The 23,737-nt window shown below is 49.9% G+C and overlaps 14 protein-coding genes across 14 annotated transcripts; 7 read left to right on the top strand and 7 right to left on the bottom strand.

The window, feature by feature from the left end:
• Window positions 1–11: 11 nt before the first annotated feature.
• On the top strand, window positions 12–536 carry M437DRAFT_72397 (uncharacterized protein; the record flags this gene model as incomplete). Its single annotated transcript, XM_041025852.1, has 1 exon — window positions 12–536. The coding sequence occupies one exon, from the start codon at window positions 12–14 to the stop codon at window positions 534–536; it is 525 nt and encodes a 174-aa protein (XP_040883899.1).
• A 10-nt stretch (window positions 537–546) lies between these two features.
• M437DRAFT_40058 (uncharacterized protein) lies at window positions 547–1,753 on the bottom strand (the record flags this gene model as incomplete). The annotated part of the gene is made up of 2 exons (XM_041020121.1): window positions 547–776; window positions 841–1,753. The coding sequence occupies 2 exons, from the start codon at window positions 1,751–1,753 to the stop codon at window positions 547–549; spliced, it is 1,143 nt and encodes a 380-aa protein (XP_040883898.1).
• An 848-nt stretch (window positions 1,754–2,601) lies between these two features.
• On the top strand, window positions 2,602–3,161 carry M437DRAFT_33416 (uncharacterized protein; the record flags this gene model as incomplete). The annotated part of the gene is made up of 2 exons (XM_041019249.1): window positions 2,602–3,045; window positions 3,099–3,161. Coding segments are annotated over 2 exons (507 nt in total), but the record flags the coding sequence as incomplete, so codon positions are not given.
• Window positions 3,162–4,588: 1,427 nt separating this feature from the next.
• Window positions 4,589–7,456, bottom strand: M437DRAFT_72394 (putative phosphoinositide 3-kinase; the record flags this gene model as incomplete). The annotated part of the gene is made up of 3 exons (XM_041025851.1): window positions 4,589–7,193; window positions 7,251–7,337; window positions 7,398–7,456. The coding sequence occupies 3 exons, from the start codon at window positions 7,454–7,456 to the stop codon at window positions 4,589–4,591; spliced, it is 2,751 nt and encodes a 916-aa protein (XP_040883896.1).
• A 240-nt stretch (window positions 7,457–7,696) lies between these two features.
• Window positions 7,697–9,774, top strand: M437DRAFT_63039 (Ku70/Ku80 beta-barrel domain-containing protein; the record flags this gene model as incomplete). The annotated part of the gene is made up of 3 exons (XM_041024185.1): window positions 7,697–7,765; window positions 7,818–8,426; window positions 8,476–9,774. The coding sequence occupies 3 exons, from the start codon at window positions 7,697–7,699 to the stop codon at window positions 9,772–9,774; spliced, it is 1,977 nt and encodes a 658-aa protein (XP_040883895.1).
• A 362-nt stretch (window positions 9,775–10,136) lies between these two features.
• Window positions 10,137–11,632, bottom strand: M437DRAFT_81347 (uncharacterized protein; the record flags this gene model as incomplete). Its single annotated transcript, XM_041027540.1, has 2 exons — window positions 10,137–11,560; window positions 11,611–11,632. The coding sequence occupies 2 exons, from the start codon at window positions 11,630–11,632 to the stop codon at window positions 10,137–10,139; spliced, it is 1,446 nt and encodes a 481-aa protein (XP_040883894.1).
• A 444-nt stretch (window positions 11,633–12,076) lies between these two features.
• On the top strand, window positions 12,077–13,009 carry M437DRAFT_38918 (aldolase; the record flags this gene model as incomplete). The annotated part of the gene is made up of 1 exon (XM_041019915.1): window positions 12,077–13,009. The coding sequence occupies one exon, from the start codon at window positions 12,077–12,079 to the stop codon at window positions 13,007–13,009; it is 933 nt and encodes a 310-aa protein (XP_040883893.1).
• A 409-nt stretch (window positions 13,010–13,418) lies between these two features.
• On the bottom strand, window positions 13,419–14,033 carry M437DRAFT_38834 (G10 protein; the record flags this gene model as incomplete). The annotated part of the gene is made up of 3 exons (XM_041019903.1): window positions 13,419–13,562; window positions 13,617–13,747; window positions 13,862–14,033. 3 exons carry the CDS (start codon window positions 14,031–14,033, stop codon window positions 13,419–13,421), a joined length of 447 nt encoding a protein of 148 aa, XP_040883892.1.
• A 267-nt stretch (window positions 14,034–14,300) lies between these two features.
• Window positions 14,301–14,839, top strand: M437DRAFT_34288 (NADH dehydrogenase, alpha subcomplex, subunit 6; the record flags this gene model as incomplete). The annotated part of the gene is made up of 4 exons (XM_041019274.1): window positions 14,301–14,340; window positions 14,400–14,461; window positions 14,520–14,666; window positions 14,723–14,839. Coding segments are annotated over 4 exons (366 nt in total), but the record flags the coding sequence as incomplete, so codon positions are not given.
• Window positions 14,840–15,042: 203 nt separating this feature from the next.
• On the bottom strand, window positions 15,043–15,414 carry M437DRAFT_39995 (RBP11-like subunits of RNA polymerase; the record flags this gene model as incomplete). The annotated part of the gene is made up of 3 exons (XM_041020114.1): window positions 15,043–15,164; window positions 15,216–15,292; window positions 15,344–15,414. Coding segments are annotated over 3 exons (270 nt in total), but the record flags the coding sequence as incomplete, so codon positions are not given.
• A 462-nt stretch (window positions 15,415–15,876) lies between these two features.
• M437DRAFT_40001 (IGPD-domain-containing protein) lies at window positions 15,877–16,610 on the top strand (the record flags this gene model as incomplete). The annotated part of the gene is made up of 2 exons (XM_041020116.1): window positions 15,877–16,191; window positions 16,248–16,610. 2 exons carry the CDS (start codon window positions 15,877–15,879, stop codon window positions 16,608–16,610), a joined length of 678 nt encoding a protein of 225 aa, XP_040883889.1.
• Window positions 16,611–17,204: 594 nt separating this feature from the next.
• On the bottom strand, window positions 17,205–18,087 carry M437DRAFT_81340 (uncharacterized protein; the record flags this gene model as incomplete). The annotated part of the gene is made up of 2 exons (XM_041027539.1): window positions 17,205–17,998; window positions 18,051–18,087. 2 exons carry the CDS (start codon window positions 18,085–18,087, stop codon window positions 17,205–17,207), a joined length of 831 nt encoding a protein of 276 aa, XP_040883888.1.
• A 942-nt stretch (window positions 18,088–19,029) lies between these two features.
• Window positions 19,030–20,710, bottom strand: M437DRAFT_38843 (diacylglycerol acyltransferase DGAT2; the record flags this gene model as incomplete). The annotated part of the gene is made up of 4 exons (XM_041019904.1): window positions 19,030–19,250; window positions 19,300–20,314; window positions 20,368–20,408; window positions 20,464–20,710. 4 exons carry the CDS (start codon window positions 20,708–20,710, stop codon window positions 19,030–19,032), a joined length of 1,524 nt encoding a protein of 507 aa, XP_040883887.1.
• Window positions 20,711–21,310: 600 nt separating this feature from the next.
• M437DRAFT_39503 (WD40 repeat-like protein) lies at window positions 21,311–23,402 on the top strand (the record flags this gene model as incomplete). Its single annotated transcript, XM_041020023.1, has 4 exons — window positions 21,311–21,374; window positions 21,451–21,566; window positions 21,637–21,837; window positions 21,894–23,402. The coding sequence occupies 4 exons, from the start codon at window positions 21,311–21,313 to the stop codon at window positions 23,400–23,402; spliced, it is 1,890 nt and encodes a 629-aa protein (XP_040883886.1).
• Window positions 23,403–23,737: the final 335 nt, after the last annotated feature.

Below are 23,737 nucleotides of genomic sequence, written 5' to 3'. Positions count from 1 at the left end.
ACTCTTCTAAGATGACTACGGTCGGCGGCCACCATTACCATCACCAACAACAGTCGAATCGAAGCGATCGTTGTAGAGAGATTATGTCGATAGACAACCTCTTGATACCACAGAGGAGCCAGCTATCAGTGCAAAGACACCACTTGCAACCAACACCTTCCCATATGCCAAGCCCAACGGCATCTGAAAGCGCATTCGAAAGGACGCCTCGGGAAAAGCGTGAGCCATACTCGGATCAGGCGCAGTTCTATATCATGTACGTCCGAGTCGGGAAAGAAAAGGATTGGAACCAGATCGAACGCTCGTTCGAAGAAGTGTTTGGTCAACACCGTGCGAAAGATGGATTGACAGCTGTTTACTACCGCATCAGGAGCAAATGGGGTCTTCCACCAGTGAACAAGTCTTCGCAGGAGATATCTGAAGAGGGAAAGGACATGATTCGGCAACGGGTGCGTGGTTTCGATCAGGGATTCCTCAAAAGAGTGGAGTATTTTGAGTGGTTGCAATCGAGTCAGTCATCAGCTGCGCCGAGATGAATTAGGGTCTTCAGAGCTCTTCGTCATCTTGCTCGCCTCCAGCTCCGTGAGAAGAGCGCATCCAGGGATATCTCTTCCAGGGGTTCTGCATTGCCTCATCGCCATCACTCCACTCTTCTGGATCCGACTCCCACTGTTCATCATCGGAACCTCCATGACGATATCCGTATGCGCCTCGGTCGTACTCATCGTCAGAAGCAACCTCGTCCTCTGGGTAATCAGCAGCATAGTAACCTTCGGCTGGAGTTGGGTCATGTGTCAGAATGCGAATTGCTGAATTTGGGTGGGTGGATCAGATGCTTACCGTTTTCGTCCTCGTCGTCGGTCTCGAACTCTTTGTCGCTCTCGGTCTCCTCTTCGAAGTACGTCTCCCACAGGGGCTGGTCTTCTTCGGAGATGACAATATAACCAATCTGAATGTTGGAAGAATCTTCAGCTTCGAGGGTAGCGGGGACTACAGGGTCTTTTGTGCGGACATATGTATCGTAGACATAATCATCGTCATCGCTCATCATGTCAACATCTTCTTCTGCCTTTTGAGTGGTCTGCGCCGGAGCAGCAAATTGCTCGGGATGACGTTCGCGGTATCTCTGAACGGGTTTCTTGGGAATCGATGTGACCTTTGGCTTCACGCGAGCTGATTCGCGAGCCTCCTCTTCTAGAGCGAAACGATGGAGGGCGTCGGCCAGACGATCAGGAGGAGGGTTGGCAGGACTTTGGAAGAGGGCTTCGGCAGTAGGCTTCTTCAGCCTGGAGCTTGCGCCGGGCCTCTTGAGTGTGTTGGGCGTGGAGATGGGGGTGTCCAGGACGGTTTGGGGAGCATCTTCCTGACCAACACGACGACGCTTAGGGGTAGCTTCGACGAAGGTGGGAATGTCATGGGTATCTAATTGGGCTTTGCGCTTCTTGACAGATTCGATGCGGCGGTGGAGGGGACGTGTTGGGCGGGCAAGGCGAAATTCGCGACGGACCAGGGCATCTTGGTGAAGCTGTTGGCGCTGCTCTTGCTGGAGGTGGTCTGCGACGCTGGATGGATTGTATGCGCCAGACACACCGCCGTTTAGTGTGTTGGATTGTAGCTGCGAGGGGTGTGCCTGCTGCAGACGGAACTGCCACACTTGCTGTTTCTTCAGCGTCCGTTCTTCGAGGAACAAGTCGGCCGTGGGCTCCTCGCCACGCTTGCGCTTGACGCGCACCAGTGATGGAAGCTCTGCCATGGCTGCTGTAAGATGCAGTGCCGCTGTCTTTGGAGATAGCGATTGAGTTTTGCGAGAATTGTGGGAGTCTTGTTGTTATTGTTGTCGTTGTCACGCCGGTATTCTTTTTCGCCGAGCGACGTCATCCTACCCTATCCAATTTTTGTCTCACAATACAACTTCACTTCCTTTCACTCCCATCATCTGGTGTACATTGTTGCTCGACAGGAAATCTCTGCTATTCCAGCAGACATGAGTCTATGCCTGACTTCAGATCGTTACATGTTGTGAGACCGCGCAGCTTTGAGAGCAGCTTTGTGCCTGTATGGACGGACTATTGTGCACGTCTGTACGAAGGAAACTTTCACAATATTCTGAGATAGACAGGTAAAATGCTACTGCTGTTGGAGCTCACGAAATAGTCGTTCAAAGACCAGGATGCTCAATGGTAGATCAACACGCTCGAAGTGAATGCCTCAACTGCTCTCACTATACACTATTGAGTCTTAGGTGTGCTGTGTCTTGCGACAGCCCTCAGACAAGTATTTCTTTTAGCATTGCACCTACCGGTAATCATCTCACTCGGTTGTCGTTCCAACTTCCAGTTCTGGCGTAGTAGGTTCACTCGACAAACACACAGCAAACGGCATTGTTTGCAGTCAGGCCAACAATCCCTCAGCTTCACTTCATTGACACTACCTCACTGAGCTTTCTCAGAACTGATCAATCCATCATTCTCAGACGCAAGTGAGCCAACCCCATTCAGTTCCAACTTAAAGCTCGCCTTCCACTTGCCCTTCTATTCCTTTGATTTCTACATCTTTCCTAGTCCTTACATACTTTCTTTGTCCACACGTAACATCTCAACCATGGAAAGATCTGAGCAGCCTCCCACCTGGCCTCCTCGCCCCACCGTCGAAGACGAGTCTCCTTCCGACAACCAAGCCGGCACTACTTCTGCACCTGAGCGCAACATGTCAGATCTTCCTAACGGCCCAACTGCCTCTGCAGATGGCGCCAGTGCACGCATGGCCACTCCTGACACTCCTGTCAACGACGGCGCCGAGATCACTCCCCAAAACCCTGAGGAGCCCAGAACCCCTGCCAATGCCGCACCTGCTGAACCCGTAGTCGACCGTGTCCAGATTGTTCTGAAGGATCAGAGCGGCACTCAGATCGCCTTTGGAGTCAAGTCAAACACTCGCATGGAGAAAGTGCAGAATGCCTATGCTGACAGAACCGGCCGCCCTGTCGGGACTCTGCGCTTCTACTATGAAGGCACTCGTGTGGTTCCAGAGGACACCGTCGCAACCGTAAGCTACTTCTCGGTTTGATTTGTTAGTATCAGAGACTGATTGCAATCAAGCTTGAAATGGAAAACGAGGATATCATCGAGGTGATGACTGAACAGATCGGTGGTGAAGGTGGTGAGACTGAGAACAGCACGCCTGTCAAAATTGCCATCGAGGTTCAGAAATGCGAAATCGATGGCAAGACGTATCCACCAACTCACTTCAGCATGTCTTCTCATACGAAGTTCGGTAAGCTCATGAAATCTTGGGCTGAATTCCATGAAGCCAAGGTTGCCGTGGCCTTCTATCACGAGAAACTCTGCCTGGGTGACCAAAGCAAGACTCGTGTCCGCGAAACAGACACTCCTGAGAAGGTAAACATCTGGTTCGAGACTCTCTTCGCAGGCAAACTCGCTAAAGACAGTTTCTAGCTTGGAATGGGAGCCAATGTCGTCCTCACATGCGTCCAGAATCCAGAATTTACCGGCCCCATCGATGTCGATGATGACTGGGTCGAGATGGACGGCGTCAATGTCAAGTCTGGAGCCCCTGAAAAGCCGTTCGTTTTGATCGTCAAATATCTCGGACAGGATGACATCTCCCGCGAAATGCACTGCAAGATGACCCAGACCATGCCTTTCAAGAAGTTCATCGATCTCTATGCGAAACGTTGGGACATTGACGCTTCTGCTCAGCGTCTGACTTTCAATGGAGAGACCGTCTTCCCCAGCGACACTCCCGCTTCGGTCAGTCAAGTCTTCTTCCTATACCCAATTCCGAAGGGCTATTGCTTACCCTTTCTCAGATTGGTGCAGAGCACGGCGCCGTTCTCAACATTGCAGAGGACCCTAATGTCTTCGCCATGGACCTCACCCTCGCTTAAGCGGTACAATAGCTGGTCGCGTACTGCTTGAAAGCGCTCCGATGAAGCGCATCCGTCCGCGTCTCACAACAAAGTCAATCAAGCAACGCAGCAACAATCAAACGAAGCCCCATGGAATACGACTACAAACATACCAAGAAGGAAGCAAAAAAGGATCTGTCTAACAATTCAACAAAAGAGAGCAAACAAGGCGCAGCAGACATGTAAACTACAGTAGCAAGAGACAGATCCCAGAAGAAATTTTCATCACATTTGCTTCATGCTTGCCCTGCTTTCTGTCCATACCTCCATCATTCCTCTCCATCATTTTTCGATAGGTATTGTCTATTTTGCCAATTTGGGTAAGAGCATGAGATGTCAAAGCTTTGATGAAAGGGTAAGCAAACGGGAAGTCGGGCACACTATCAGATGCAGGAACCCGATGCACGGCAAGGACGTAGACCGCTTTTTCCGAAACTGGGAGGTACAATGTTTTAATATTTGTTTTTGTCATAGATCAAACAGGTCAGAAAAGGACTAGTACATTCACGTTGCATGTTGAAGGGTGCACAACACAAAAGAAGAAGAAGAAGAAAAGGCCAAGTTATCAAAACTTTGTTTTACACAGAATGCTTTACGCGTTCAAGAGTCATCAATCATGTCATCATCATGTCCACTACCCTAAGCAAACAAAGCAGGTGCTTATGCCTTTATACGTTGCATAAAGTCATGGATACCATCAATGAGAACCGGACCCCACGCCTCAAACGATCTGCTGATGAGATTGTCAAAGAAGGTGATGGCTTCTTCTTCACTGAGTTGCAAACAGAACCTCTCTTCGACCTTCTTGACGGCTTGGTCACCAGCGAGCTTGATATCAGGGATATTGGCATCCTGCATGAGTGCAAAGAGGTTAAGTATGAGGTTTGACGAGCGACGTAGCGTGGTAAAGGCAGTGAAGCAGTACTGCTTGAATTCGCCGAACCTACTGTCAGGATTGCTCGGATTTCGGTCAGGACTACCGCCTAGACCGTCGATCATCTCGACACTGAGCCTCATGCTAGGCGCCAAAGGTTTAGGATCGCGACCTAGAATGTAGCCAAAGTCGGCGTGGAAGAAGTGACCATCTGGAGCAAGAAGCAAGTTGTCCATGTGACGGTCACCCACACCCAACAAGTACGTAATAACGCAGTAGCCAGCCAATGACTTGACATAAGTATCCATAACTTCTTTGCGGACGCCCATAGGAGCTGCACCATCCGGATTATGCTCGCGAAGGTAGCCAAGGATAGAGTTGTTGTATTTAGCATTGCCCAAGATTGTGGAGAGCGGGCTGGACGAAACGAATTGAACGGCACCAGCAAGCGCGCCAGTCGCCAGGATGCGGTATGGTGACAATTGGAGGTTCAGGTTCTCTTTCAATAGTAGTTGGTCCATCAAGGTGATGATTTGGATGACGAGTTGATCTTGACGCAAGTTGTCGCCAACTTTGAAGATGAAAGGATAGATATCTCCTTTAGTCGTTCTGAAATGGAGCAATAGCGGGGACAATGTTGATTTGAAGACGTTCACATTGTCAGGTACCGCGCCCACAATCTCCACGTTGGGGTCGAGGGGTAAAGGAAGAGGTGGTTCGATCTTGACAAGGTCGTTCTTGGGGTCCATCAGAGCTTTCTTGAGCTTCTCGACTTTGCGCAAACGATCGACATTTTTGTTCCGCGCATCTTCGCAAAGTTGAGACAAGACAGTAATGAATTCACCTTGGCGAAGCAGAGTCTTGCGACGCGCTTGGCCTTCAGGCGTTTTCTCAAGCTCTTGCATGAAATCATAAGAAACACGAGCATAGAGCTTTTTGAAAGTGGCTGCTTGTGCATCGTTCGAGCTTTCGTCCAATTCGACCATGAGGTACCAATGCAAGTAGTTACCGAGGAAGATATTGGCGGCGGAGCGAGCAACCAGGAAGCTGGCTAGAGATGAGTCGTACTGATCGAAATTCGCGTTCGATTTCACCTCTGGCTCGAATTTCAAGGCCTGAACCAGTTGTAGGAGATACAAGAGCAGCTCTTCATCTCCTGCCTTTCGCAAGCGATCGACAGCGTATGCGCGAACTTCTTTGTTGTCGAATGATGGACCGAGTAATTCGAGGGCGTCGTCAATATCAATCTCTTCCCACTTAGGGAGCAGTTGGATGACTTGACGCACCTCGTTCGCGTCATTCCAGGAGGTTGATTTGATCAGCTTGGTGAGAGCACGTTTGTCACGGGTAAGATAGTGCCTGAACTTGAAGACTTTGTCTCTTTCTTCAGCGCTCAGATCCGTAGTAGGACCGTACGACAGTATGTGATTGAGTTGATCTCTGGTCTTCGGGTTGGGCTTGAGGTGCCGATCGAGCATACCAATGCGTTGATTCCGCACCAAGCTGCGGTGCTTGATCTCAGCAGGATTATCATAAAAGCCGACTTCAGGATCGTAAATGCGTATTAGATGGGGAGCGTACGCGTCGCCATAACCTGGATTTTTTGAGTCGATGCCAGGACCAACGTGAATCTCGGGAGGAGGCTTCAAACGAACGTCGGATCCTGGAGCGGTGCGCACACGAGCACTTGAGACTGGAGGAGGAGGATATTCGTGGTCGGTAAACACAACGGGGTGGTCAAATCGTGGAAACTCAATATAGAGGTAGAAAATTGCAGAGTCGTCTTCTGTATGGCCATTGGCGCCGATTTGATGGGCTGGCTGAGCGTGTATCTTGGAGTCGTCACGGATGTTGGCTCTCTCCATTCGCTCGATCTGACGAAAGACCATCTGGTCCAACCATTTGTGCTCAGACAGTTCGCCCATCTCGTGCTTTTTCAAGAGTCCTTGCAATCGTTCCAGCTCAGCAGCCCTTTGGCTGTGCTTGTCGTCGGCGAAGAGCTGAAGGTTCTCATGGCTGCGGCGGCGACGCTTGGTAGACGGAGCCCATGGAGTAGTCGAGTCGGAAAAAGCATCGGCCTGCTTGTGTCTCCAAAGGCGGCACTTCTGCCTACCTTTCCTCAAGGTGCCGTCGTCGTCGAAGAGGGGTATGGTTGTCCCTCCAAAGGGGATGTGATGACCTCTTGCGCCATGATTGCCAGCAGGTGACAAGTCCCAGACAGTGATTGCGAGCTGAGCATTGAGCGGGAGGAGGGCGTAGTCGATGGGGAGGCGTAGCCACTCGTTCCAAGCACGAGCGTTCTTGAAGGTCTTGTATGGAGTTTGAGCGTGTACAGTCAAAGGCTTGCTGTCGGCGAAAACTTGGGCGGTAACATAGAGCTCGGATGTCGGACTATAGTAGGCGGGCTTCAGCTTGGGAATTATCTAGGGACAGTTTGGGATGGCGAACCTCAGATTAGAGCCCCGATGGCGCAACTCAGGCTGGCGGAGCAGAGTCGAGTACGGTAAAGCTTTCTCATGGCCCTCGAGACGGCCTCTACAAGGGTGTTAGTGGTCTGGTTGGCTGTTGTGAAGAGCAGCTGTATAGCGATACCACACCTTGACGCTGACACTGGTCTTGACCTCCGAGGCACTGGCAAAGGTGAAGGTATCCATGAGACCTCACTTGTGGCCGACACAGAAATGTCAATCCGAGGCAGACAGAAAGTGCAAGATGAAAGTGCTAGACCATGTCACATGTCGCCAGTGTCGCGCAACGCGCTTTCCTAAACTAACTCCGGTAACCCCGCACAGTGCTGCCTCCCACCTTGATTTCACTGCTCAATATCAACATCCATTGCCTTTTTCCATCTCTTCTCATAAGCTTTTCTTTTCGGTCAGCCGATTCTCGCCATCATGGCTGACTATTCAAACCACAATCGCGGTCAAGAGGACGAAGAGGATGAAGAAGATATTGATGAGACGGTACTAAACTTAATTCTCGTCTATGTAAACAGACAGCTACTGATATCTACAGGGCTACAAAACCATCAAAGATGCTGTTCTATTTGCAATTGACGTTAGCTCGACTATGCTCACCAAGCCGCCTCAGCTGGATTCGAAAAAGGCCGATCGCGATACTCCCACAATTGCTGCTCTCAAATGTGCTTATTCTCTGATGCAGCAACGCATCATCTCCAATCCTAACGACATGATGGGAATCCTTCTCTTTGGCACTGAAAAGTCTCGTTTCCAGGATGAAACCGCTTCCTCCAAGGGCCTCTCATATCCCCACTGCTATCTCCTGACAGACCTGGACGTTCCTGGAGCCAGAGACATCAAACGTCTGCGTGATCTTGTCAACGACGAAGACCAGGCCAAAGAACTTCTTCAGCCTTCCAAAGAGCCCGTTTCCATGGCCAATGTCTTGTTTTGCGCAAATCAAATCTTCACCACAAAAGCTCCCAACTTCTCGTCGAGGCGTTTGTTCCTGGTCACCGACAACGACGCCCCTCACAATGACGACAAAGCCTTGAGGTCTGCTGCGGCTGTCAGAGCGAAGGATTTGTACGACCTGGGTGTCGTTATTGAACTGTTCCCCATCTCGAGTCCGGAACACGTCTTTGACCGCTCCATCTTCTACAATGTAAGTTCCTCTCTGGCTGTTCTGCCAAGTCCTAGCTCATACAAGATAGGACATTATCTACAGCGCCATCCCATCAGATCCAGATGCTCCTGCGCCTGTCACCAAGGCTTCTAGAGCTTCTGCCAGTGGCGACGGTCTCACCCTACTACAATCACTTTTGTCAAACATAAACTCTAGGTCCGCTCCTCGACGTGCCTTGTTCTCGAACATGCCCTTTGAGATTGGTCCGGGTCTCAAAATCTCAATCAAAGGTTACATAATCATCAAACGTCAGGAGCCCGCCAGAAGCAGCTATGTTTACATGGGCGGAGAAAGGCCTCAGCTCGCTGTCGGCTCTTCCACCCTCCAAGCAGAGGACACAGCAAGATCGGTCGAAAAAGTTGAGATCCGAAAGGCATACAAGTTTGGAGGCGAGACTGTTTCTTTCACACCCGAGGAGATTTCAGAGATCAAGAACTTCGGCGATCCCATACTTCGCATCATCGGCTTCAAGCCCCTGAGTATGCTACCTATCTGGGCAAATCATCGTCCATCTACTTTCATCTATCCATCAGAGGAAGATATCATCGGCAGCACAAGAGTCTTCTCCGCTCTACAGCAGAAGCTTCTCAAAGACCAAAAGATGGGTCTCGCGTGGTACATCCCTCGCCGTAACGCGACACCTACACTTGCTTCTGTCATTCCAGGAGCAGAGAGGCTAGATGACGATGGATTACAGGTCATGCCGCCAGGTCTGTGGATTCACGTGCTCCCTTTCGCAGACGACGTTCGTCAGATACCCGACACATCAGTGGTTCAGGCACCTGATGAATTGGTTGACAAGATGAGAATTGTGATCCAGCAGCTGCAATTACCAAAGGCTGTATATGAACCCAAGAAGTACCCTAACCCATCTCTACAGTGGTTCTACCGGATATTGCAAGCTCTGGCCTTGGAAGAAGACTTACCAGAAAAGCCCGAGGACAAGACATTGCCGCGTTACCGCCAGATCGACAAACGGGCAGGCCAGTATGTCATTGAATGGGGATCTGAGCTCGAAGAACAATACGAGGTTTGGAAAAGAGCCAATGCTGGTCGTCACACTGCTACAGGTGCGACTAAGCGTGGCTCAGCAGCGGCCGGTGAAAGCACCAAAAGAACCAAAACGACTGCAGTCTCTAAATCAAGCGATAGCATCAGCGACGAAGAGATGCGCAAGGCCTTCGAGACTAACAAGATCAACAAATTCACTGTCGCCAATCTCAAGGCTTGGTGCCAGGAGAAGGGAATCAAACTACCAGCAGGTGCAAAGAAGGGTGATGTCGTTGATGAGGTGACTAGCCATTTCGAGAACAAGATGGCTTTCTAAAAAGTGGTTGAAGAAGCAGGTCTGGAGGACAGGTTGCTATTACGGATTCGCACCAAAGAATCAATTATACCCTAGCGTCATGTATCAAGTATTTTAATGAACACGGAAGTTGTTGGTACGGTGTTTTGCTGTGCGCTCTCCATCTGGAAACAGTGTACCCATAGTCATGCTACTGTCTTGCTGCCAGCTTTGGTCCCGATCTCTGGTCGTCGCCTCTTTTCATGATGCTTTACCTGCTCTCAATGGAAGGCTTTTTGAAACGTACAACTCCACTTCACGCGATAAATTTCAATGGCTGTATAGCTTGTATTTGGTGAATAGCAAGAGCTCACTGAATATTTTTAACTATCGCAACAACAAAGCTACATCGTGTCGAACGATTCCAGAGAAGTAGCAATACGTTGGCCCACTTTCTCAATGAAAGCCTGCTCATCCTGCATATCCAAAGCACCCGCCTGCCACGAAATAACTATGGTAAGATCGCCCTGATATCTAGACACAACATTGAAGTTCAAACATCCAGAAGCTACATTAGCTGGTTGAGAGAAGATCATAGACTCGATGTTCCAGGCTTTTTCTGGTTCAAAGGGGCCAGGGTTGAAGGACATGATGTTACTGAGTTCGTAGGAACATTCTCTGCGTTTGCCGACTTGGCCCTTCGTCCAGGGATACATGTTGCGAAGATAGGATAGTAGGCCGACTGGCTGGTCGTTGAGGGTCCCGGCGCATTTGGCTAGGTTTTGTGTTGTGATGCGTGCAGCGGTCCAGGAAGCATCAGAGATTAGATTTTCATCTGATGTCCTTTTGAATAGCTCATAGTATGCCGTTGGACATAGCGCCATATCATCATCACTAATCCCATCAAGATTTGAACGCAAATCAGCAGCAGTCTGGGAAACAAAACACCCTGCCTTTTCAGCAGGCAACTCTTTGCTCAAAGCTTGCACGATGACTTGATGAAGAAGACCGGTAAACTTGACATTGTGTTTTCGACATTCTTGGAGAATGTTTTGAACGTGATTGTGTTTGATAGAGATGACTTCGAGACAGGTCTGGTAGTTTTCGGGGTCGAAGAATGTCTTGGTGCCTGCCCATTGATCGTCTGCTTCTGGTGTGGCTGAGGCGCGGATGCCGAGTGGATTTGCAATAAAAGATGGTAGGTATGCTCCCAGCAGTGGTGATAGCAAATAGCTCCAGGAAATTGACAGTCGTCCTGCCAATTCAAGTGTAGGCAGCAGAGGGCTACTCGGACTCGTAAATTTGGGATCATCGTTGTAGGCGCAATCAGCACTTTGAGCTTGCTTCAGTCCAGAGAGAAGAGTCTTGTGGAAAGCCAATCCTGACTTGCCATCGCCGTGGGAGTGGTAGTAGCCGAACAATATGAGGTATCTACTTGGCCCCTGTTGTTCTGCAGTTGGCAGTGGCAGCACAGTGATGCGCCATGGAGGAGTTTGGTCACAGCGGGTGAATATATGATCGTTGGTTTGGGCCAGAGTAATCTTGATCAAGCTCTTCTCATCAGAAAGGTTTGGCGTATCCAATATGTTGATGTGGTTATTCAGATCCAAGACAGGCGGTCTGGCGAATTCTGGGGCCTCTGTTTCCTGTCCAATGATACAGGCAGACAGAATTGGGTGCACAGCGATACAGTGTTTCAAGGCTTTGATCAAGGTGTTCTGCAACGAAGAGTCGCTTGACAAGTTTTCAAGAGTGTAGACTCCTCCCACAACCAAAGTGCGGTAGTAGCCTAATGCTTGACGGACGATACATCGACGCTCGTTCGGTCCTGGTCAAGTTAGATGGTATACACCATGGCATCAAAATTGATATATGTACCAGCTTTCCGCAAGCTTTCCATCTTGAGGAGTTTTTTTCAGAACTTCTGAGTCTTGTCAATCTTGATATACGTTTCGTTCAAGTTATGTGAACTGGTGCCTGGCAGGATGAAGGCTGCAGCGGTTGAATACGAAACATCAATCAATACCCGCTATCAGCCTTGGCACGTGTGGTATACTTCGAACATAGCCACATTCTAGATAAACTGATAACGGATATGTAGAGAATGGTGATGTCCTCGTATTTCTGTTTGACAATGTACTACACCATGGATGTGATCTTCAAGGACCGAAGCCGATGATAGCCGTCTATCTGGCCGCCCCGGGTGAATGCCTTCCTCATCAGACCCGCAGGGCGGCATAGGCCAAGGGCGAGCGGGGTAGTTTTTATAGAGCGATGTCAACACCAGCTCTTCTCGAGTATTTCTCTCAATAGTGAAGCCCAAGCCATACGCAGATTCGAAGAAATGTCTAAAGTTCCCCCGCCAGGAGTTTGGGCACCAGCCATCACTTTCTTCGACCCAACAACAGACGATCTCGATCTTAGTTCCCAGAAGGCATACTACAACTACCTATCGAAATCTGGCCTTACAGGGCTTGTTATCTTAGGCACAAATGCCGAAACCTTCCTTCTCACACGAACTGAGCGTGCTTCGCTACTGAAATGTGCGCGCGAGGCTGTCGGTCCCGAATATGCCATCATGGCAGGAGTGGGTGGTCACTCGACAAAACAGGTGCTGGAATACATAGAGGATGCAGCTCAGGCAGGAGCTGACTACGTCCTCGTCCTGCCACCTGGATACTTCGGTCCTGCGACCACGGAGACTGTCGTTCGCAACTTTTACGCTCAAGTCGCAAAAGCTTCGGCTCTGCCAATCGTGCTCTACAACTTCCCAGGAGTCTGCAACGGCGTGGATCTTTCGTCGTCCCTGATCACGGAACTGGCGAATGCGCATCCGAACATCGTTGGCGTGAAGCTGACCTGCGGTAGCGTGGGAAAGATCACAAGACTAGCCGCACAACTTCCCGCTTCTCGATTCAGCGTGTACGGTGGACAGTCCGATTTCCTTATTGGCGGATTGAGTGTTGGAAGCGCGGGATGTATTGCGGCATTCGCGAACGTATTTCCCAAGACAATTAGTCGCATCTACAAGCTCTGGACGGAGGGACAACATGAGGAGGCCTTGAAATTGCACAGAGTGGCCAGTCTGGCAGAGGAACCTTGCAAGGCAGGCATTGCAAGCACAAAGTATGCGGCCAGCATTTTTTCGGCACCCAAGGCTGGCATACAAGATGCAGAAGCCAAATTGAGACCTCGCCAGCCATATCCACCAGCACCAGAAGCAGTACAGAAGAAGATTCGCGAAACCATGTCCGAGATGAGCAAGCTGGAAGGCTAGATCAAGCAGTGGGGGTGACCATACTAAATGGATGTCGTCCACCACACGTATTTGACAGGAGATTTGGTCCAAGAATGCCCACTGCCTGAGCGACAAGAGCTAGAATTAGATTAGAACATTGGAAACTTCATTTCTCATTAGTGATGCCTTAGCCCTAGTGATCTGAGAGCTATTTGTCTGTAGTGGCCTGACGTGTCTCTTATGCATCAGAAATCCACCGTGATCCTTCTTGGAGGGCCAATATGTGATGTGGTCGGTGGTGATATGGTGATATGTCTACTATCCATTGGCCGTCGCTGCTTCTCGGCCGGGAGTGCGATGCTGGAGGCCGGAGCTTGGGCTCTTGTTGAGACGATTGTACGTTGCGCATGATGCATCGAAGCTGGCGACGATGCGAAAGCCGTGTCGTTTAGTCGCTGCTTCCACATCCTCGGCATCCGCAGTTGACGCACTGGATGACTTGGTCCTCCTTGAGCTGCTTGCGAGGCACGCGACAAATGCAGGTGCTGTTGAAGTTGGTTTCCTTTGTCTGAATGCAACGGAGACAACATAGCTAGGAAAGGGTAGTCAGCAGCTGAAATTAAAATGAGCGAAGAATGCGACAAACCTTTTCGTAACCTTGCTTCTTCCACTTTGCGATCAAGTTCTTGTCGGCATAGTTGTTCTTCAACAGCCACTCGTACAGCTGCTTGGAGATGGCTTCTTTCTCGTAGTAAAGATCATAGATGTACTTTGAACCTGGCAAACAAAGTCAGCACTTATAGTGCATGGTATGGGAAATGCGCCAGCCTCTGTCTCGAGCAAAGGGCCAAGAAACTAGAGACGGACCTAAAGGGTGTATGGCTCACGTACGCTGGTGGGTGATTTGGAAGACGGGCCAGACCATTTCGTGCTTCTTCTTTCCTTCGTGCGAGGCATTTTCGGCATCCTTGAGCTTGTTGGAGAATTCGAGCAGAGTGTCTTCGATGTCTTCGAAGCCGTCGGGCGGCGGCTTGCGGTTTTTGGAGCTGCGAATCGGAGGCATTTTGATTTACGATTCGAGGCAACTGCGGTCAAGGCGACAAGGAAATTGACGGTGAGGTGACCGAAGACGTGAGTGAGGATTGCAAGGCGAATGCGACAGGATGGCCAAAAAGAGAAAGAAGGTGATCAGTGACGCGCCAGGGTGGTGCCAAGGCTTGCTGACCTCCGCTCCGGCAGCGTCTCGCGGCGGGCTGGTATGGCCTCGCTCAGTCTGTAGAAGCTGTCGAGTCCGCCATTGAACTCTTGTCCTCTCGCCCCACCACTCACAATGATCAACCCTACCTACCTTGCTCAAAGGACGCGCTCGTGTACGCCACGCATCCCCACCTCGGCCCTTGCGCCCTCACGCTGACTCCTCCTCCTACAGCCGTCAACTGGAACGATGCCCAGAAGAGAGTCCTCAAGTCCTACCGCGAGTGGATCCGCGCCGTATGATGCCTCCCTACAAGACAATTCGCCGTCCGATCAATCCTCTGATTCCTCCCAGGCTCCCGAGATCCAACAGATGTACTCGCTCAACATGCCCGTCTCGGCCATCCGCACAAAGATGAGACAGGAGTTCGAGAGACACCGTTACGTCCAGCAATTGAAGACTGTCGATGTCCTCCTCTTCAACTCCCACCAGGAATACCAGGTGCGTTGCCACCCATTGATGCCGACAGGCTCAAAGTTGACCATTTGTCTACTCAGGAAACCCTCAACTTCTGGAAGCAACTCACCCACGTCCTCAAGTACTTCCGCGCCGAGGAGGACCCCAAGGCCGCATTGCCCAAGAACTTCATCCAAGGTTTCCTCGAGGTACGATCCGCCTTGTTTTGCAGTCAGATTATATGTCAGATCCTTGTATTGACGCTGCTATCTCCAGGGACGCAACTAGAGAACAAAACAATCATGATGCGCCTTTTGATATTTCCCACCCTTCCCGTAATGATACCATTTCAAACCGCAACCCCATTTTCTCCATATGCTCAAAAAAACGCCCGTGACATGCATGCTTCCCGACCAGATTATTATGCTGCCTTGCTGGCATTGAATGCATCTCTTGATACAGTGAACTTGTCGACCACCACATCACAGAGGTCCATCAGATCATTGAGACCCTTTTCCAGGACATCGTAAACGTTCACCTCATCTGTAAACTAGTCAGTAATCTACGTCCCATCATAATCAAATTCGTCCTTACCCCAAGTTTGAATGCGCAAGTTCATCTTTGCTTCTGAAGGATGGGGAATCGAGTAACCGCAGAACTCAACATCAGGGCTGTATCTGTATTAGTACGTAACTTGAGAAAAAGATCGAGTAGCTTCTCACTTCTTCATGATAATGTAACGCAAAGCATTTCCCAGAGTGTGGTCTTCCTTGGTGAACTCGAATGAAGCAGCAGTGTCGGTCGATCCAGGAAGCTATTTTCTGTTAGATTTGCTCGTGTTTCCGTGTCGGTAGCATGTTGCAGGTGTTCTTTGTGAATCGTTCGCGCAGAAGAAAAAGGAATTTATATGGAAAAAAGCATAGATAAAATACTTACAACTCTGATGCGCTGAGGCTCGGCGATTTCAATATCGGCAGCATCTACTTCAGCGCCGACGACAGCATCAGCCATCTCGTGATCTCCGTTGGTAGACATGATTAGTTCTGTGGTTTCTATGATGTGCAGAAATGTTGCGATATAGCAGTTGGCAAGGCTAGTGGAGAAGTTTGCCGCCAAGAAAGTTTGTTATCTTATCAATCTTTCCATCTCCGTGCTGACCATCGGCAATTGGGAAATCTCCATGTTCGTCATTCCGCTTTCGCAGTTTGAGCGATTCCCAGTCACAATCCAACAATAATACATACAAAAATCAACAATGTCCGCCAACAAGCAAGTCCGCAGTGCGGTCATCAACCGCGATACCAACGAGACCAAGATCCAATTGGCTCTCAACCTTGACGGTGGCTCATTGGAGCAGATCGAATCTGAGAACAATGGCGCAGACAAGTCACACGCTGCCCAAGCTTCAAAATCACAGACTATCGACATTGACACTGGCATTGGCTTCCTGGACCACATGATTCACGCTCTTGCGAAGCACTCTGGTTGGAGTTTGAAGCTTAGATGCCGTGGTGACCTTCACATTGATGACCACCACACTGCCGAGGACGTCTTCATTGCTATGGGCCAGGTTTGTTGAATCCACGATCGAGGACTGAATTGTACGTTGTACTTACAAAATGCCAGGCATACAAGTCCGCCCTCAAGTCAACCGCCGGTCTCGCCCGTTTCGGCTACGCATACGCTCCTCTCGACGAAGCCCTCGCCCGTGCAGTCGTCGACCTATCCAACCGTCCCTTCTGCGTCAGCGACCTGAAGCTACGTCGCGAGAAAATTGGCGACCTCAGCACTGAGATGCTGCCCCACTGTCTGCAGAGTTTCTCCCAGGGTGCTGGCGTTACAATGCACGTCGACGTTATCAGAGGTGACAACGACCACCACAAGGCCGAGAGTGCATTCAAGGCTCTTGCTGTGGCGATTAGGATGGCTAGCACACCGGTAGTCGGCCGTGAAGGCGAAATCCCAAGTACAAAGGGTGTTCTCTTCTAGACGTAATACAACAATATCTTGTCAGCACATCTACTTTCCAAAGAGAGCACTCTCAGTGGAAGCTATTTCATCTCTGCAATGACTGTGCATTTTGCCAACATGCTCTTACAAGTATCACATCGTCTGGGAGAGTTGGTATTCCGCCGTCCCATAAAGCAGCACTCTCAATGGAAGCTACTTTGTTTCTGGAAACTGTTGTGTTATTTCACGGCATATCTTCATGGAGATAGCATTTGGAGAATCTGACAAAATGATACAGAGCAGCACTCTCAATGAAAGCTGTTTTGTTTCAGAAACTACTGTGCAACTTCATAACACGCTGTCATTTGTATCAAATCATTTGGAGATCATGAAATAATGATGTAACTTCCCCTTCGGTTTCCTTAGTTGCATTATATACGAGTACAGTATGAAATGGATGTAATGTCATGGCTCAATGCAAACGTCTGCAGAGCTCGACCCTTGTGTCAATTCATTAACTTTTCAAAATTGGAACGCAGTAAGAAATCAAGATCCAAATGCAATATCAAGCTTCTCATCCTGCTCTATCTTTCAGAGCTTCTTCATCTCCCTAATGTGCCTTTTCGAGCTCGTTTAGCAAGGCTCAAAAAGAGCATCCTGAGCAGTGCAAGTAGCAAATGGCCACTTGAACTCAGGAACGCAGCTGGCGTCATCGTTGCTGACTGGAGTGCCGAGTCCGTGACAGACCTCGACAGAGTTGACTGGAGTGTCGGGGTCAACCACAAGTGTAAGACCGTCGGCTGTATCCTTGTAAGTGAAGTTGGGGGAACCGGCAGATTCGCACATGATGCTGTCGGCGCGCTCGGGTTCAACGCTTGCCTTCTTGGTGGGCGTCAAGCAACGAACAGGGCCATCCTCGTCATCCTCCTCGATAACGAAGCGCACACGCTTGTGGCTAGGCTTAGCTGGCTTTGTCTTCTTGACGACTTTGTTGGCCTTCTTCTTGCTCTTCTTGACAGGCTCCAATTCAAATTCGTCGACAATAGGAACCTCGAATCCACGTCCACGGAACGCTTCGGCAACGTCGATCACGAAACTCTTGTACTGATCCTCGAGATAGTTTCTGGCTGCCAAGATAGTGGATGCAGGGATCTTTTCATCGTAGATCACGACACTGGGTGTAGCGACACGGGTGTGTTTGACAGCATAATCTTCCATGGCAGAAACGACGTTGAAGATAGGGCGCTTGCGGAAGTGGAACTTGATGATGTGATGAATACTCGACATCTTTTCTGGATCGTCTGTGCCATAGCCGACAATGATAGCAGGGCGTAGGTTGTTGTCAAGAATCCAGGATAGACCCTCGACTTTGAGCATGGGAGTCTTGCGTGCGCGCAGAGAGCCGAGTGCAATATCCATGACACTGCCTGTGAACAGTCAGTAAACAAACAAGATCCCGGTGTTGGAGTTTCGACTTACCCTTCACATCATCGATAACCTTGCTTTGGGCACCCATGACGAAGACTCCTGATGGTAAAGAAGTAGTCGCATGAGTTTGATTGAAGAGTGATGTACCAGTGCAGAAGAGGAAGAGTGTTGTTGAGGAAGGAAGAAGAAGTGGTGGAGTGGTGTGTAGAGGAAGAGGTTTGGTTGAGAAAAGAAGAAAGCTTTTATAGCCATGAGCGGAGTGTGACTGATCAAATCAGGAAGGCACTCCGAGTGAGAGAAGCAGTAGTGAGTGAATTGGATCTCGGGAGGTATCAATTCTCCCGAGGCAGGTACTGTCACTCTCTTCTTCCGGGTGTATGAGTCGTTGAGCAGCACAGTTATGTTTCAGATGTGAATGTCGAGGAGGAAAGTGAATAGTATAAGAGGATCTCAGTGTAGACATTCTCATTTTTTTGCAACGCATTGTGTATTTGCATAGCTTGTCTTTCCATGAGCATGGCCAGTGGGAGGTCGCAAGGTGATAGGCACTTACTGAATCCAGTCTGTTTTCACAAAGTGTTGTATTTCCTTACACCAGAATTTCGTAAGATATCCAGAGAGGGTACTTGAACGATGGGCTCTCAATGGAGATCCGGTTTTTGAGTTGAACATTGTGAATCGCAGCAGCTTAATTTCTTTGATCGTCTTCGGAGAGAAATGGTTCGACAACGGGCTCTTGGTAGGAACCTTCATGTGTGGACACGACTGTGCATTGTCACAGCTCATCTTCTGGTGCATGTGTCCAGGGAAAGCCGGCGACCGATGGACTTTCAGTGGGAGCTACACTTTCTTGCAATGTATTGTGCTCTCTTGCAGCTTATCGAGCATGGTCTCGAGAGGCGGGAATAACGAGCTTTCGATGAACGTAAGAGAAGGAAACTCGATTGTGCGTTTGGACGAGAATATTATGATGGCGGGATGAGTTTGTGAGATCAAGCTGGATCCCGACTCAATGAATGGCTAGCTGCCTCTATCCTATATTCCAAAGTTGCGGCTTGCTGGCGCTACCGTACTTGGCTTGCCAGGCAAAGAAGTACATGAGTGCAGCTAGTGGTTGGCCAACAAGACAGAATGAAACCCAGAAGATAAGATTGCCCAGTAGTTTTCCATTGCCTCCTTTCATTCTAGCCAACGGGTCCGTCAGAAAGATCAAGGGCAACTGGAATATCATACCAGCAAAAGCCACCCCTGCTTTTAATTAGTGTCGCGGATTAATGTGAGGGGCCTACGATAGACTAACCAAGGATGTTGTGAGTGGGAACACCGACCAGCAGCTCATGAAGCACACCGGAGAAGAGAAAAGTCATGATCTGAGCAACGGGTGGCGGCACACCTCGTCCAACCATTGGCGAATAAATATGTCGCTTCATGAATTGGAAGACTGGTTTGTTCCAGCTAGACCAATATCCCCTCACACCACTGCTATTCCACCAATCCCCGTAAAACTCCCTGTCGCCAAACCGCATCACTTCTGCAAGGGCATTAAGGAACGATTGGAAGAGGGCGTAGAACCCAGCTAGCCAGCAGAAGAGCGAGATGGTTGAGAGCTTCATCAGACGCTCAGCGATAGATGGTAGATCCAGCGAAGATATAGTTCCCAAGGAGTTTCTCAGAAGTGGAGCTGCGTATTGGGCACTTGCGATCCAGATGACGATACTGAGTCCAATGACTTCGACACAACGCTTGAAGACGAAAGGCCAGCGGATCTTCTCTGTTCTAGGATATACCGGCTGGTAGATCAATGTCGGAGCCCACCAAAAGTAGGTTAGGTTGCTGAGTGTGATGTTCTGCGGGTATGGGCAAGAGCTGTAAAGCTTGGGGACTTCGCTTGCATAAGGATATAGCAAGGCGTGTCGTAAATCACGATTGGTGAAAGCATATGAGCACGTCTTGAGCCATACAATCACAGCGTGTAGCTCACACAACGTGCCGATACCAGGATGGTGGATATGGTAGTAGACGACATATGTTGCGAGGGCCAGGTTAAGGGTAGCATTGACGCCATGTGCGAAGGCAATCAGGTGCCATGCTGTGCGAAAAGCTCGTAGTTCCTGTCTTCGTTGATCCAAGTTGGCCGCTGCATCAACATCCATCTTTTTGGCTCTGGCAAGAGCACCCTTGGCCTGCTGAGCAGCAACAAGCTCAATGATGTAGGCGACAAACAGATGGCAAGGGACCAGGAAGTAGAGAATACTACCATAAATGACGTCCTGGCGGCGATAGTCATGGCAACTGATGCAGATCAAGACACCGTACTAAAAAAATTAGTCAAGGACAATAAGTCACGCATGCTTTCGAATCAAGCTACCTTTTTGAAGTTTTCAATCATCAATCGCAAATTAGATACAACTAAAAATATCAGTTAGCATTAGCTTGGACGACGATTGACTGGCTGAACACTGACTGATGACCAGCGCACCCAAGTTTCTGAATCCAGTAAAACTGGTCTGCGCAGCAGAGTCCTGGCTCAAACATGAGTGTCTAGTAGCAGAATGGACGGCAAAGGTGTGTCTATATTTCTTGGGGGGCTGGACTCCGAGTTTCTCTGCTTTCTTATTATCAATGGTGTCCTGTTGCATGACAAGTTTTCCAGAACGATCCGTTGGGACTTCATGACTGGTGGTGATGGCTGTATCAACGAGGGACGTCATGTTTCCGGAGCTTTAAAGCTATTTGCACAAGTAGAAGAGGGAGTCTGAATGTGAATTTGTAAGATGCAGAATCAACGCAGCATCAAATAATCAGGTTGCTGAGAGCCAAGCAGCAAAGAGGAGTTTCAGCGGCAGAGCATTCAACATGACGGTCTTGAAGGATGACAGCAAACAAATCGCATCTTCAACGCGTCGAGAAGGAGCAGCTTCCATGCGGTTGACGCTGCGGGTGCCCCAGCAAACCAGCCCTACGAAGCCAAGCGCGCTAGTGACGCAGGAACACCTCCAGGCGCAATTGTTGGCCAGCTTGTCATCTCGACTTTCCCGATCTCGCGACAACTTCACGTCTCCTACGCCGCTAGTCATTGTGGTCAAAGGAATGGTCCTGCCATGACCATCAATAATTGTTTCTGACCATTTACTATCAGCTGGAGCTTCTGCAGCGTTGTTGTCACCGAGATTCGAGCCCATAACGACTAGGACGGTTCGGATAGATCGTGTCCTCTGAGCTCAAGCCTTGCGCAACGCGTAGCTGAGCAAAGCGCTGTTGTACACTAACACATTCATTTCGACCTATTTGCATCCCACAAAGCGACAATCATGGATCAGGGTGATCAAGGCGCAGGCCATGAGGGCTTCATCAAGAGAACCAGGCTATCTCGACGTACGTGCTTTTGGACTTTCGAATGCTTCCCTTGGAAATGTTACACACCTGGAAAAAGGGCTGACATTCAACTTAGGCCCTGCCACTGACTACAGTGCGAACATGGCACAGTTCGTGCACAATCGCAGGCCGCAGTACAAGGGAACTATGGGATTCGAGATGGAGAGACCCAGTGCTAGCTACGTGATAGACGTGAGTTTGTGCTCGGCGTCTGTTCAGATAGACGATGCAATGAAAAGCTGTGTGTTGACTCGAATCGTAGATGCTCCTACCACCAGCCCGCAGAGGCAATGCAGTAGATTCAGTCCCCGCTAGACATTTACATTCGTCCTTAAACAAGATGCGCCATCCTGTCAACGTGGTCAAATGGACGCCAGAAGGGAGACGTCTACTCACTGGTTCAACAAGTGGTGAATTCACCTTGTGGAACGGCACGGCATTCAACTTCGAGACAATCATGCAGGTGCGAATATTTGTGATATCCCATCCCTTCGACAGGTTGCTAACTTCTACGTCTAGGCTCACGACAGTGCAGTGCGAGCAGTGGCATACTCGCACAGTAATGACTGGCTCATCTCTGCTGAACAAGCTGGCATCGTCAAATACTGGCAACCAAACTTCAATAACGTGAAGTCTTTACAAGCGCACAACGACCCCGTTCGAGATCTGGCATTTGCGCCCACCGATACCAAGTTTGTGACAGCAGCAGATGACGCCCACCTCAAAATCTTCGATTTTGCTGGCGGTGTGGAGGAGCTGGTTTTGGAAGGTCATCAATGGGACGCTAAATGCGTCGACTGGCATCCTACCAAAGGGCTTTTGGTTTCTGGCTCGAAAGACCATCAAATCAAGCTCTGGGATCCTCGAAACGGACGATGTCTTACCACTCTTCATGGCCATAAGAACACCGTAAGCAAGACGCTTTTTGAACCGACAAATGGTGTGCTACTGGCTTCTTGTGCGCGTGATTCGACTGCAAGAGTTTTCGACATACGAATGATGAGAGACGTCTTCTTACTCCGCGGTCACGAAAAAGACATCAGCACGCTTGCTTGGCACCCAATCCACTCTAACTTCCTGACAACTGGAGGTGCCGACGGCGCAATGCATCACTATCTGTTGGACGAGCAGAACCTTCCAGCTGGTTCAGCACCCACATTATCACCTTACGACGCGCCGGAGAACTCAGACGCTCCTGCTCAAACCATATACCCTGCCCATCGTGTCACATATGCTCACGACTTTGCCATCTGGAGTCTCGACTGGCATCCTCTCGGTCACATCCTGGCTTCCGGGTCAAACGACAGAGCAACGAGGTTTTGGTCAAGGCCGAGACCTGGTGACAACACGTACAAGGACGACCGATGGCACATCGGACAGACAGCAGCAGAAGCTCAAGGAACATGGAAACGTACAACAGATCGGACAGCTAGAGACGAGGAGGAAGAACTTGAGGATGAGGCGGATGGTCTTGTTGATCAACAGATGCCCGCTCGTCAAAACATGCTACCTGGCCTTGCGGGTCTTCCTGGCATCTCTGCGCCCAGACCAGCATTCCCAGATGGAACCAGCACTGGAGGTGCTCAGCCGCTGCCCATGCCTGGTATGGCTAGTAATGGACTACCTTTCCCAGGTGGCCCACCAATGCTCGGGGGACAAGGCTTGCCATTCTCCTTGCCGCATGGCGGCGCACCGCCACCACCCCTTCCTGGAAACATGGACATGGAAAAACTCAAGCAAATGTTTGGCGGGCAACTTCCTCCTATGCCTCCACCAGGTGCTCAACAAGGATTTCCACCACCACCACCGCCTGGATTCCCTGGCGGACAAGGCCTTCCACCACCCCCGATGCCTTTCCCAGGCTTTGCCGGAGCGCCTCCTATACCTCCGCCAGGCTTCCCAGGGTTCCCGCCAGGTAATGCACCTCAAGATCTACAAGGACAGAACAGGAGGAGGGCCCCGCTTCCGAGCCAGAGTGAGAGCTTGCAAGAGGAGATCAGAAGAGGAAAATACCCCAGGGCAAGATGATATCCATCCAGCATTAGCTGTAGAAATGTTACTAGAAAATTCGAGCTTCCTCTGAATCTAGTGAAGCATCAGACCAAACCAGTTACACTGCTTCGCTGCGGGTCAAGCCTAGGCTTTGTGACGACTTATAAGTGACCATGTGCCTATGTCCTTGAACGTATGTGACACTCTAGTAAGCTTCAGCAAATCAACAATAAAGTCGTGAAACGTATCGGGAGTGAGACGGACCGGCGGGAGAAGGGTGATTATAAAGCAAGGAGGACTCGGAGATGAACTATCCGAGCGGCAGCCTGGGGTAGAGAGCAACAGCTCCAGCGACCTCTCTAAACTCTCTT

This window comes from Aureobasidium melanogenum (genome assembly GCF_000721775.1).
Source record: "Aureobasidium melanogenum CBS 110374 unplaced genomic scaffold scaffold_2, whole genome shotgun sequence".
In the NCBI taxonomy this organism is placed as follows: Eukaryota; Fungi; Ascomycota; class Dothideomycetes; order Dothideales; family Saccotheciaceae; genus Aureobasidium; species Aureobasidium melanogenum.
Note: the sequence above shows the minus strand (reverse complement) of the source record. Positions and strands in the feature narration are given on the sequence as shown.